This window comes from Anomalospiza imberbis, unplaced genomic scaffold, assembly GCF_031753505.1.
Source record: "Anomalospiza imberbis isolate Cuckoo-Finch-1a 21T00152 unplaced genomic scaffold, ASM3175350v1 scaffold_88, whole genome shotgun sequence".
Lineage (NCBI taxonomy): Eukaryota > Metazoa > Chordata > Aves > Passeriformes > Viduidae > Anomalospiza > Anomalospiza imberbis.
The window spans coordinates 13628-27744 of record NW_027100501.1 but is presented as its reverse complement, the minus strand read 5'-3'; the positions used below and the strand labels follow the sequence as shown (position 1 = coordinate 27744).

The window sequence follows — 14117 nt, the reverse complement described above, 5'->3', positions numbered from 1 at the left end:
GCGCCCCCCGAGCGCCCCGGGCCGGCCCTCCCCAGGCGTTCTGTCCCTGGAACGGGACAGCGGCGGCTCGGGGCCGACGGCCGCGCTGCCGAGCGGCGGAGCTCGGGCCGGGGAAGCCGCAGCGGGGGCGGCGAGAGCGGCCGCGCCGCGTGTGTCCTCCGCGGGGCCCGGGAGGAGCCGGGGCCGGGGCCGGGACTGGAGCCCACGTCGGGGCCGGGGCCGGGCTCGGGCCAGGCGGAGCCAGAGGGCGGCGGTGCCGCCCCAGCCCCAGGCACTGATGCCCGCCCAGCAGCGCCACCGCCAGCACGACCAGAGCCGGGCGGAGGCGAGACCCCGGCGGGACGGCCGGGGACGGGGACGGGGCCGGGGCCGGGAACCGGGACGGGGACGGGGACGGGGCCGGGGACGGGGACGGGGCCGGGGCCGGGGCCGGGAACCGGGACGGGGACGGGGCCGGGGCCGGGGCCGGGGACGGGGCCGGGGACGGGGACGGGGACGGGGACGGGGACGGGGCCGGGAACCGGGGCGGGGACGGGGCCGCCCCGCCCGGGGCCGGGGGCGGGCTGGGGACATGGCCCGGCAAGGGGAGAGGGGGACTGGGAGAGGAGGGGACACCGGGAAAGGGAGAGCGGGAGAGGGTGCGGGACAGCGGGCGAGGGAGTCCTCAAAGTGACTGGTTTTGCTGCTTTCGCTGCTGCTTTCGCTGCTGCTGCTGCTGCTGCGACTGCCGCCGCCGCCGCTGCTGCCGCTGCAACTGAAGCTCCGGGGCCGTTTGTCCCCGTGTCCGTTTTTCCGTTGCCCGCTCGCTCCCGCGCCCAGCCCCCCGCTCCCCGGGGGCAGCCCCTGAGCCTGTCCAAACACGGGAACTTTGCCCTGGTCAGCCCAGACCCAGAGTCTGGACTCCTACACAGGGGAACAGGAATCCCCTCGGTCGCTGCCATGCATTGTCCCCGCTGAGGATCAAACCCTATCGGGGCACATTCCCTGAATGCAGAATTTGTACCGGACCCAGGCACTGCATTTACATCTCCAGCAATGGTTAAAAAAAAAAAAAAAAAAAAAAAAAAACACAAAAAAACCCAAAAAAACAAACGGGGAAGGCAAACTGTGTGTAGCTCATGGTATTTTAGAGTGTCTAAAATTCGCCAAGTCATGGATCTTAGAGATGAGATCTATTTGGATTAAGGGGATGGAGCAGTAGTGCAAGATGGAAAAGAGGAGCATAAAAATAAACAGAGAAAAACATCTTCAGTTGTTTCTTTCCATTTTCATTTCATTTCTTAAAAGCTGTTTCAGTTTTCCCAGAATCTTCTCCACACTCCTGTTTGCTCTTTTAAGGAACCTTTCCTGGAGAACGAGGTGCAGCTTCTGTCACAAGATGTGGCACCAACTGCAGCTTCTCTAGGCTTTCCACACCTTGTGTGCAGCTCAACTCTTGCAGCACAGCAGGAGAAATGTTTGAAGAACTTGACAGCTTGTTCTTTCTTTTCCTTGTGGGCTGGGCAGTTGTGCCATTGGTAAGGTTTTCATTGTTACTGTTCTGCCCTAAGAAACCATGATGGGCTACCAGGAATTGTCAGGGAATGCAAGCCTGACTGAATGCAGAGAAAGAATCTGCAGAGCCTGCATCCAGAAATGGAGAGCTGTGTGATAATCATTGCAACATCGCCATGGGCATCTTGAAAGTGATCTAGAAGATGAAAATGCTCTGACAGAGGGCGTTTGTTTCTGAGTTCAGTGTGGAGGATTCCACATCTAGTGCATTGGTTCATAAATCAAGAGTTCAATCAGTTCATGGAAAGCACCAGAACAAGCTGGACCTCTCAGCCTTAAACACTTCAGTTGTTCAGGGACCCAAAAATGTTCCATAGAAAGAGCATTAGAAGGAGAGGAAAGAGACAGAGAAACAGAGAGACAGAAGCTCCACAGAAAGATACACATGTGGCTCCCAGCTCCTGGGGTTCCAATGTGGGTGAGACACAAACCCCAGGAGAAGGCAGACTCCATAGCAGGGGCTGACCTTGTGCTCCTTGGTTTTAAGCCCCTGGGCCTTCGTGGGCCTCCCCCCAGCTGGGACTTGTGATAGCTCGGGCGTTCAGAGCCGAGTTAGCGCTGTCCCAGCTGTGGGACTGATTGACAGCTCAACCCAAGGTGTCTCGGGACACTGATCTCATCCAGCCTCTGACAGTGACCATGGTGACACTGGGGAACCTCATGGAACCGTGGGTCAGTGTGACAATGCAGGTCCAAGGACACCATGGTGATATCCAGGTTTGCTCAGCACCAGAGACACCTTTGCCTTGTTTGTCCCCAGCTGTCATCACTGCCTCCAGTGTTCTGCTCTAACTGGAACCCGGGGACACTTTCACATGAGTTGTGTCCCTCAGTGGGACCCATTAAAAGTTAAAGAAAGTCTGGACTTTGAATCTGACTTTGAGTTCTTGAGAAGTTCTTTGAGCACACTCTGAGGTCTGGGTCCGATGCAAAGAGCACCAAAGCCCCAGAGGGTCATTAACGTCCTGGTGCTGTGTCTGTGCTGCTGAGCTGGGCCAGGCTCCTGGCCCAGAGGCAGCTCCTGGCAAGGGCAGCGCTGCAGAGAGACAGCTGTGGCCAGGAGCAGCTCCTGTGCACAGCCCAGCAGGGCTGGGGCACTGCCAGGGCATCGCAGGGACACGAGCAGGGCGCAGACAGAGCTCACAGGGGCTCAGCACTGGCAGGGGCTGTGGGGTGTCCCAGAGGGGGCTGTGTGAGGTCACAGACTGGGCTATGACATCACAGAGCGTGTTGTGTGAGGTCATCAAGCAGCTATGGCATGATAGAGGGGACAGTGTGACATCAGAGAGCAGGCTGTGACATCATGGCATGGCTGTATGACATCATAGAGTGGGCAGTGAGGTCAAAGTGTGTGCTGTGACATTACAGAGTGGCAGTATGACATCACAGGGAGGGTTTTGTGACATCACTGAGGGGCTTGTGACATCACACAGCAGGGTGTGACATCATAGTGTGAGGCCATAGGGCAGACTCTGCCGTCATGTAGAGAGTGGCTCAGGGACATCAGAGTGTGGGTTGTGACATCACCGAGTTGGCTGTGTGACATCATAGAGCAGGCTATGACATCATGGAACAGACTGTGATGTCACAGGATGACTTTGCGACGTCATAGTACAGGGTGAATTTCTGACATCACAGAATCTTCTGTAACAGCACAGCTTTGTGACATCACAGAGTGACATCGCAGAGTTGGGCCTATGACATCACAAGGGAGCTATGTGGCATCCAAGAGTGGGTTGTGACACCCCAGGGGCTGTGTGACATCACAGGGGCTGTGTGAGGTCACTGGGGAGGTGACTCTGCCCCAGCCCCCCCTCCCAGTTCCCCCAGAGAAGTCCAACGCTGCTCGTGCACAGCGGGGTCCCCTGTCCCCCCGGGTCCCCCCGCCTCCGGCGCCGCAGCCTCCCCCAGAGGATGTTCCACGAGATCGAGCCCAGAGCCTGACACAGGGCCATGGGGGGCGGGACAGGGGACAGGGACCCCCCGGCAGCGTCCCCGTGTCCCCCAGGGCCAGAGCCTGGCCCAGGGCTCCTTCACCCTGTTACCAACGAGGGCTTGAGAGCGCTGAAAAAATCCCCAGCAAGGGAGCAGCAAAAACCAGATTTAATATTGAGCAACAGCACCACAAAGTTCCTTGGCAAGCGTCACTCTGCTCCTGACTGGACACTTCAGGCACAAAAAAGGAAACAAAGCAACAACAAAACCAAATAAATTCCAGGCAATTAAATCAGAAATAAACCGAGAACTGGGGCTTTCATTCCTATGGAAAAGAACTGTCCTTCTTCCTGCAGGTGCCCGTGGCCACAGCTGGGATTTCACCTCCCACACTGCCTGTTGTGACAGACTGGAGGAGATTGTGGGCTGGAAACTTTTTGTGTGTGGGGGAGGAAGGGGCAGGTCCAGCCTTGCCTTGCCCTGGAACCCCATGCCACACAGCCCCTGTGGTGTCATACAACCTCCTGTGATGTCACACAGCCCCTCTGATGTCACACAGCCCCTGTGATGTCACACAGCTGCCCTGTAATGTCACACAGCCCACTCGGAGATGTAACAGGCCACCTGTGATTTCATACAGGTGCCCTGTGATGTCACAGCCTGCTCTTTGAGGTCCCAGTGTGCTCTGTGATGTCACAACATCTGCCCTGTGATGTCACAGCCCAGGCTGTGATGTCACAGCCACCCTGTGATGTCACAGCCGGCTCTATGATGGCACAGCTACCTTTGTGATGTTATGCAGCCTCGCTCTGATGTCACAGCCTGCTCTGTGATTTCACAGTCAGCTCTGTGATGTCACAACCCACTCTCTATTGTCTCAGCCTTCTCTGTGGCATCACACCGCTGCTCTGTGATGTCACAGAGCCCTTTTCTATGATGGCAGAGTCTTCTCTGTGGCCTCACAGCCCATTCTGTGATGTCGCACAGCCAGCCTGTAATGTCACAGCCAACTTTGTGACATCACAACCTCCTCTGTGATGTCACAGCCTGCTCTGTGATGGCAGAACTCACTTAACATGTCACACAGCACCTCTGTGGTCACACAGACCCACTGTGTGATGTCACAACACCTTCAGTGATGGAACACAGCCACCCTATAATGTCACAGCACACTCTTTGACCTCACAGCTTGCTCTGCTCTGTGATGTCATACAGGCATGCTCTGATGTCACAGCCTGCTCTGTGATGTCGCTTAATAAACCAGAGATGTCACAGCCAACTATATGATGCCACAACCTGGTCTGTGATGTCACACAATGACAGAATCACAGAATTGGTGGGTTGGAAGAGACCTTTAAGGTCATCAAGTCCAACCCATGCCCTAACACCACCCCAGCTAAACCATGGCACCGAGCGCCACATCCAGTCTTTTTTTAAACACATCCCATGATGGTGACTCCACCACCTCCCTGGACAGACAAGTGCAGTAATTTATCACCCTTTCCATAAAAAACCTTTTTCCTAATATCTGACCTAAATTTCCCTTGGTGCAGCTTAAGACTGTGTCCTCTTGTTCAGTCAGTTGCTGTGAGGAGAAAGAGACCGACCCCCACCCGACTGCAACCACCTTTCAGAGAGTGTAGAGAGTGATAAGGTCACCTCTGAGTCTTCTCCAAGCTAAACAACCCCAGCTCCCTCAGTCATTCCTCACAGGACTTGTGTTCCAGACCCCTCACCAGCCTTGTTGTCCTTCTTTGGACACGCTCCAGCCCCTCCATGTCCTTCCCAAACTGGGGAGCCCAGAACTGGACACGGCACTCGAGGCAGAGTGCCAGTACAGGGGAGGAATGCCAAGCACACCAGTGCCAAGTACAGGGGAAGAATGACCTCTCTGCTCCTGCTGGCCACACCATTCCTGATCCAGGCCAGGAGCCATTGGCCTTCTTGGCCACCAGGGCACACTGCTGGCTCGTGTTCAGCCTGCTGTCGACCAGTGGCCCCAGGTCCCTTTCTGCCTGGGCACGGTCCAGCCACGCCGACCCCAGCCTAGAGCAGTGCAGGGGGTTATTGTGGCCAAAATGCAGGACTGGGCACTTGGATTTATCAAACTTCATGCTACTGGATTCTACCCATCCATCCAACTGTTCCAGGTGTCCCTGCAGAGCCCTCCTGCCTTCCAACAGATGGACACGTGCTCCCAGCTTAGTGTCATCTGCAGATTTACCAATGAAAGCCTCAATGCCCTCATCCATGTGGTCAATAAAAATATTGAACAGAGCTGGCCCAGCACAGAGCCCTGAGGGACAGCACTGTTGACTGTCCCCAGCTGGATGCAGCACCGCTCACCACCACTCTCTGGGCCGGCCATCCAGCCAGTTCTGAACCCAGCACAGAGCGCTCCTGGCCCAGCCGTGGGCTGCAGCTTTTCCAGGAGTGTGCTGTGGGAGACAGTGCCAAAGGCCTTGCTGGATCCAAACAGACACATCCACAGCCTGTCCTGCATCCACCAGGAGGGTCACCTGGTCATGAAAGGAGACCAGGTTGGTCAAACACGACCTAGCCCTCCTAAACCCCTGCTGGCTGGGTCTGACACCCTGGCCATCTGTCACGATCTGCTTGTGCGGGGTGTCGTGATGGTTCTTTTCACCAATCCCAAAAGTGCAAAACGGCAAACAGCAAGAGACTATCAGTTAATCACAACACATGCACCTTTATTAAGGGCCAAAACTGTAAATGCGATAGTGGGAATCTGAAAGGAGATAAAAGGATAGAGATAGAGAGAAGAGGGGGATGGGAATAGCTACCAACACAGGCGAGATCCTCACAGTTATAGTCCACAGAGGAAAGAGGGGGGAACATGCAGGACAATGAGAGTCTATTATGATTGCTGTGAGGGAACAGGTGAGTCCACTGAAACCACCAAGGCAGGACGAACACAAAGAAGAATAAGTCCGTTGGAATTACTGAAGAAGAACAGGTCGTGTCATTAGTGGTTTCCCCTCTCCTTGTGGGAGGGGTCTCAGTCTCAGTCCTTGGGAGGAGGGTTTTCCATCTCCGTCCGTCTGTCACAGTGGTCACGGGGCAGATGAGAGGTCTTCAGTGAGAGATCATTAGGGTCACCCTAAAAGTTCATTCAGATTCAGAAGGAGAGTGGGCAAATATGCAGTAGGCGTTCCTTGGTGGGTTCATGCCAAGTCCTTGCCAATTCCTTGCCAACTCCTTGCCAGGCCTTGTTCGGAACAGCTAACGTAACGGTACAGCAACTGCACCTGCACTGCCGCTCTCTCCAAGCCGGTACTGTAATGGGGGAAGGGGTTTCTGCTTGTGGCAATCGGTAGGCAAATGTGGGGGCTTCAGACGGCCTCTTACACCTTCCCCGAGCTGTCTGCAGAGCAATCCACATCAGCCCAGGCTGGGCTGGTCAGTGGCTGGTCAGTTCCATTGACTGGACGCGGCTCTGGACGCTTCCCTTGGAGCGACTCCCGGGAGGGAACCCTGGGGCTGTCACCACTGGGGTGTCACAGACAGGGGAACGCTGGGGCTGTCACCACTGGAGTGCCACAGACAGGGGAACACTGGGGCTGTCACTCTGGGGTATCACAGGCAGGGGAACGCTGGGGCTGTCACCGCTGGGGTGTCACAGACAGGGGAACGCTGGGGCTGCCCCGCTCCTGCCCTGTCCCCAGCAGCTCTGCCAGCGCCTCGAGGGGACACAAAGGCTGATCCAAAGGGTGAGAATTTAAGAAGGGGCTGAGCTTGGAGGGACCCATTGGGATCATCAAGTCCAGCCCCCAGCCCTGCACAGACGCCCCAACAATCGCAGCCCGTGAAGCCCCGGGAGCGGGGTCCAAAGGCTCCTGGAGCTCCAACAGCCTCTGGGCTATGCCCATTCCTTGGGGAGCCTGGGCAGTGCCTGAGCCCCCTCTGGGGGAAGAAGCTTTTGCTGATCTCCAGCCCAGCCCTGCCCTGGCCCAGCTCCAGCCGTTCCCTTGGGTCCTGTCCCTGCTCACCTGGGCAGAGATCAGAGCTTGCCCACAGAAGCTGTGGCTGCCCCTGGATCCCTGGCAGTGTCCAAGGCCAGGTTGGACAGGGCTTGGAGCAGCCTGGGATAGTGGAAGGGGGCATGGAAGGAGATGAACTTGAAGGTCTTTTCCAAGCCAAGCCCTTCTGTGATTCTGTGATTTTGGGGAGATGCTGAAGCTCTGTCTCGGCTTTATCTCACCCAGAGTCTGGACCCAGCAGCAGCCATGGGTGGGATCATCTCCTCCTCCCTCTCCCTGTGGCTGGAACTCACCCAATGGCAGCAACTGAATAATGTCCCTCACGGGGCAGTGAGTGCCAGAAAGGAGCGTTGCTCCTCGGGGAAACACAATGTCCTTGGACTTCAGCAGAGCGTTGAAATGGGCCCCCTCGAGCACCTCAGCCCCACTGAAATCTCCTCTTAGTGGACTCAGCCCCAGAGATCTCCCAGTGCAGCTGCAGAGGAGTCGCTGTCAGGAGGAGGGACAATTATCAAAAGCTGATGTAGATCAAAACAAGCTCTGGCACCATTCCACATTTTTGTTTGCCACTGGGAAATAAATACAGATGTCCCCATGCCACAATCTCAGTCCCCCCAGGGTTCCTGGGTTTGGTTTTATCCCCTGGTATGGAGACACGGGAGCTCTCCCAGCTGGACAGGGTGTCAGGAATCCCTTCCTGAGCTTGACACCCTTGGAGAGGGTGGACAAGGAGGTTCCTTGCTGAGGGAGACTGTGCGGGTTTTGGAAACAGGCCAGACCTAGAGAAGGCTCCTTCTACAGCTCCTCAGCACCTGGTAATCCCATGTCTTTATTTGTGTGACTGTCTTGTCAGGGCAGGGAGAGGAAGAGAGGAGCCTCCTTGGGCCAGGGAGAGGAGGCAGAGACACCAAAAGCAGGAGTCCCAAAGGGATCTGGGCAGCTCATGATCCAATGGCTGCAGTAGGTGTGCCATTCCTAAATCCAGTTTGGGAGAGTCACGGCCGTGTTACTGTGTAAGCTCTGAGGTATCTGCTGGTGGGAGATGCTCAGGTTCATCCTGTTTGCATCCCCAGTTCCTGCTGAGCCGGTTTTAAACAGCACCAGGGGATCCTCCTGGCAGTGACCCTGGCATGGCTCAGGGTGCTCCCAGGTGCCTCAGGCTGCTGTGACACCGCTGCACACGGGAGGCAAGAGTGGCAGGGGCTGTGCTGAAAGTCAGCTCCATGTGCTGCTGCTGCTGCTGGGTGTCATTTGTCCAGCCCTGCCCCAGAGTCAGGGATCAGACCCAGGCCCTGCTGCTGCTCCCTCGGGATCAGCCCCACTTTGGGTGCTGCTGTCAGGGCCAGCAGAAGCGGTGGCTGGAGCAGCGGGTGCTGACAGTGCCCCAAGCCCCGGGGCCGGAGGAGTCCCTGGGCTGGGCTGGGAGGGAGCTGCTCCAGCCCGGAGTGCACTGCTGAGTGCTGTGCTCTGGGGCTGGGGCTCCCCGCACAGGGGACTGGACTGGTGTGCCACAGGAGACAGAGAAGCTGCAGCTTCAGCCTAACTGAGGTGGTTACGTGGGCTGGGAAGAGTGGAGAGGCTCAAGGGGATTCACAGAGCTCATCCTGCTGCAAGGATGAGGAAAAGGGAGTGGGAACTCAGCAGTGAGGAGAGCTGAGGGCTGGAAAGCAGCTCTGAATGACACTAAAATCCCACTGGACCTCTGAGACATTGCTGCTCCTCAGCCAGTGACAGGATGAGTCCCCAAGCCTGGGGCTCGGCCTTCCTCATGGTGAGGGGCACCAAGGAAGGCAACAGTGTGATGGAGACTGCCATGGGCTGGGAACTCACTGGGGGACAAGAGGGAGCAGTTGGGAAGTAAAAGGCAGGTGGGGGAGAAAACAGTTCAGAGAAGGGCTGAGCTACAGCTTGAGCAAGCTGCAAAATGTCATTTGAGGTCATCCCAGATTGATTTCATTTCAGAAGTTATTGAACAAGTTTAATTTTTGGGTGGTGGCATGTTTGCCCTTGGAGGTGTACACTCTGCAAACTTGAGCTGTGATGCTGAAATGCTCAAGCAGGTCTGTGCTGCAGGTCACCCCATTTCTTCTTTGGCTGATTGCAGCCCGGTGCTGAGCTCCAGCAGAGCGTTGGCAGAGCCCAGAGCAGCCTCAGCACCCGCAGAGCCCGGCTGCAAGGAGAGAAACCAGAAAGCGCCCGTCAGCTGAAGGCTCCTGGCCCCTTGTCCCAGCCGCCCGCAGTGCCCAGGCCATGCTGGCCGTGCCCAGAGCTGTGCCCAGAGCTGCCCATCCCTGCTGCCTGTGGAAGCAGAGCAGGAGGGCAGGACATGTGCCCAGCCTGCAGCCGGCCACGGCACATCCAGCCCTCAGCAGCTGCCCAGAGCAGGATGCTCCTGTGCTCGCTGCCATCTCCCCAAAGCTCTGATCCCACCATGCAAAGCAGACCGGACCCACCTCACGCCATCCCCCGCTGGAAGAAAAGCTGGTCCCAAACGATGTCCTCATCCTTCTCCCAGGGCACGGCCCATCCACGCCACAGCTGCTCCCAAGCACTTCCCCATTCAGACTGGACCCCACCTGGAACGCTTCCTCTAGAAAAACACACAACAAATTATTGAAAATAGATTACAGACAAAAAGGGGAACAAGAAAAAAGGTCAAAAATCTTATCTCTGTCAGGGGCTTAAGGAAGGCCCAACCCCTGCAGGCCAGGGAAAAAACCCACCCACAGGTGAGGGAAGCCCAGGTTTTCTCCCTTCCCCGCTCCACTGCCCCCCAAAATAACGATGATCCCAAAGCAAACAGGGGCAGTGGAGCAGCCCAAGCCCTTCCTTGCCTGCAAAGCAAAGCAGCCCCTGCACAGGTTCTGGAGTCCCACCTCTGCTCCCACCATGGGGGTTTGTTTGTGTCGGGCTGGCTGCCCCAGCCCCAGCCCCAGCCCGGGGCACGGTGGGTGCTGGGGCTGTTGGCAGGGCCAGGAGCCCACTCCCATTTCATCAGCACCCCAGCCCATCCCCCCAGCCCTGCCAAAAGCAGCCTGGCAGCCGACTGAAGGATCAGCTGCATCCGCCCCAGCAAAGGGGGAACCTTTGGTTCCCGGCCAGGCTGTGCAATGCCCAAATCTGGGAGCATCCCCCTGCGTGTGGACTCACCTGCAAATTCCCTGTGGAGCCTGGCTTTGGAGAAGGTGTCAGAATCAAAGTCCATCATCCTCAGCTGCCGGTGGCCAGGTGGAGGAAGAGGTTGTCATTTTTGATGTCGTCCTCACTGTCCCCAGCAGCAGCAGCCCCACCTGGTGCAGCTTCTCCAGGGGCTTCTTCTCCTTCCCTGGGGTGAGCCCAGGCTGTCAGGGTTCTGCCCAGGGCCCCAGCTGTCAGGGAACCAGGACAAGCAAAACCAGCTCGGATGGTGGCCACCAGTGCTGGGCAGAGCAGCTCAGCTCCAGCACAAGGGCTGCGTGTTCCCATCTGATGACCCCTGGGCAGTGACACAGGCAGGATAAAACCAGTCTGGTTGGCTTTGCCACTGATTGCCAGGACAAGTGTGGAGCTGTTACCTGCCAGGCCCCTGGATCCAACTGTGCACGTTGATCTCTCCCATCTTCTAGGGCAGAAGACCACCCTGCACCCATGGATCACGGAAAAGCTCTTCTAAGGATGGCCTGTCCAAGGGCTGCATGGACAAACACCTCTTAATGAGATCCTGGCACTCTGGGGAAACAAACCAGAAATCACCAGTCAGTTGGAGAAGTTGCCCCCCTGTTCCCATGCCCAGGCCATGCTGGGTGTGCCCAGAGCTGGGCCTAAACTTCCCCATGGATTCTGTGTTTGGAGGAGAGCAGGAGAGCAGGACATGTGCCACCTCCTCAGCAGCTGCCAGAGCAGGATGCTCATGAGCTGCTGCTGTCTCCCAGCACTGGTATTGCCCCCGTGGCCAGAGATGAGGACCCACCTTGAGAGAGCCGTCGTGGGAACAAGATCCGCCCCCAGATGATCTCCTGGCCCCTCCTGAATGGGTGCTTCCCCATGACCAGGTGGTACAGCAGGAGGCCCAGGGACCAGATCGTCGCTGCCTCGCCGTGGTAGCATTGGTGGTGGATCCACTCTGGTGGGCTGTAGGACAGGGTTCCTGTGGAACACAGACAGAGTTCATCAGGGGGACGCTGCTGCTCCCAGAGCCTGACCCCAGCACCCCATGGCATGTGGGGGCTGCCCCAGTGGCACACAGGGTGACTGCTGCCCTCTCACCAGCACCTGGGACTTGTGTACAGACTTGGGGCTGGAAAAGAAGCCACTGGTGTTGGAAGAGGGCAGCAGAAATCCTGGGAAGGCCCAATCATGACACACAAAAGCAAAACTCATCCAGTGGTGGAGAAAGCCCGCTCTACTCCCCGCCTGCACGCCCCCCCAAAAATGTTAACCAGTCAAGGCAAACAATGGGAGCAGAGCAGTCCAAGCCCTTCTCGCCTGCACACCAAACCATCCAGGGCACAGGGTCAGACGCCCCTCTCTGCTACCCCCACTGGGGTTTTTGTCAGGCTGGCTGCCCCAGCTCCAGCCTTAGCCCAGGCCACAGTGGGTGCTGAAGGCTGTCGGCAGGGCTGGAGCTGGTCCCCCTCACACCCCCACCCAAATAAGCTTGGCTCCAGCATTAATCCCATCCTGGCTGCAATAGGGGGAGCCCTGGGGCTGCACCCCAGCTGGGCCATGAGATGCCCAGGAGCATCCCCAGGCAGAGCTCACCTGCAAACTGGGTGTAGGCTGTGTCTTGGAGGAAGGCGCCACAGCCAAAGTCAATCAGTTTCAGCTGCCCGGTGGCCAGGTCGAGCAGGATGTTCTCAGGCTTGATGTCCCTGTGCAGGACCCCGCAGCTGGTGCAGTGCCGCACGGCCTCCAGCACCTGGCGGAACAGCCCCCGCGCCTCCTCCTCCGGCAGGAACCTCCGCTCCGCCAGGAAACCCGACAGCTCCTGGCACCGCTCCGGACGCTCCAGCACCAGCACGACACTGTCAGGGAGCTCAAGCCACTCCAGGAGCTGAATGACACCAGTGCAGCCAGAGGACACCTTGTCCAGCAGCACGACCTCCAGGGGTGCGCTGGTGCCGTCGGGCTGCGGGAGGAGCGCGATGCCGTCAGTGGGGCTGAGGCCGTGCCAGGGCTGGGGAACCCCTCAGCCAGCCCGGGATGCTCTGCATGCCCCGCTCAGCCCATGCCCGCTCTCCCTGCAGGGCTCCCGGCAGCTCCCACCCTGCCGGGCCCCGGCTCCTCGCCACCCGGCACGGCCCAGCTTCTGCCGCTGGCCCCGCTCACTCACCAGCTCGCCCCAGCGCCGGACGCGGTTCCGTGGCACCCTTTCGATGGCCACCTGCGAGCAAGGGAGAGCAGTGGGTTGAGCGCACCACCCGCCCCGCCGAGCCCCATCCTCCTCCTCCTCCGCCCCCTCCACCTCCTCCTCCTCCTCCTTCCCCCTCCTCCTCCTGCTAATCCTCCTCCTCCTCCGCCCCCTTCTCCTGCGCCCGCCGCCGGCCCCGCCGCTCACCGGGGCGCCGTCCGAGAGCCGCGTGGCTGCGAAGACGCTGCCGAAGCCGCCGCTGCCCAGCAGCGAACCCAGCCGGTACCGCTCCTGCAGGGCCTCCTCCTGCGCCTTCCCTGCGGGCGGGACGGGGCTGTCAGTGCTCGGCCCGGGGCCAGGAGCGGCCCCCGAGCGCCCCCCGAGCGCCCCGGGCCGGCCCTCCCCAGGCGTTCTGTCCCTGGAACGGGACAGCGGCGGCTCGGGGCCGACGGCCGCGCTGCCGAGCGGCGGAGCTCGGGCCGGGGAAGCCGCAGCGGGGGCGGCGAGAGCGGCCGCGCCGCGTGTGTCCTCCGCGGGGCCCGGGAGGAGCCGGGGCCGGGGCCGGGACTGGAGCCCACGTCGGGGCCGGGGCCGGGCTCGGGCCAGGCGGAGCCAGAGGGCGGCGGTGCCGCCCCAGCCCCAGGCACTGATGCCCGCCCAGCAGCGCCACCGCCAGCACGACCAGAGCCGGGCGGAGGCGAGACCCCGGCGGGACGGCCGGGGACGGGGACGGGGCCGGGGCCGGGAACCGGGACGGGGACGGGGCCGGGGCCGGGGACGGGGACGGGGCCGGGAACCGGGGCGGGGACGGGGACGGGGACGGGGCCGGGGCCGGGGCCGGGGCCGAGGCCGGGGCCGGGGACGGGGCCGGGAACCGGGGCGGGGACGGGGCCGCCCCGCCCGGGGCTGGGGGCGGGCTGGGGACATGGCCCGGCAAGGGGAGAGGGGGACTGGGAGAGGAGGGGACACCGGGAAAGGGAGAGCGGGAGAGGGTGCGGGACAGCGGGCGAGGGAGTCCTCAAAGTGACTGGTTTTGCTGCTTTCGCTGCTGCTTTCGCTGCTGCTGCTGCTGCTGCGACTGCCGCCGCCGCTGCTGCCGCTGCAGCTGAAGCTCCGGGGCCGTTTGTCCCCGTGTCCGTTTTTTCGTTGCCTGCTCGCCCCCGCGCCCAGCCCCCCGCTCCCCAGGGGCAGCCCCTGAGCCTGTCCAAACACGGGAACTTTGCCCTGGTCAGCCCAGACCCAGAGTCTGGACTCCTACACAGGGGAACAGGAATCCCCTCGGTCGCTGCCATGCATTG

General features: G+C 59.7%; 1 protein-coding gene across 1 annotated transcript; it reads right to left on the bottom strand.

Moving 5' to 3' along the window:
- Nucleotides 1-11133: 11133 nt before the first annotated feature.
- LOC137467928 (serine/threonine-protein kinase pim-1-like) lies at nucleotides 11134-13128 on the bottom strand (the record flags this gene model as incomplete). Its single annotated transcript, XM_068179338.1, has 5 exons — nucleotides 11134-11198; nucleotides 11440-11616; nucleotides 12231-12597; nucleotides 12802-12852; nucleotides 13027-13128. Coding segments are annotated over 5 exons (762 nt in total), but the record flags the coding sequence as incomplete, so codon positions are not given.
- Between the last annotated feature and the right edge of the window lie 989 nt (nucleotides 13129-14117).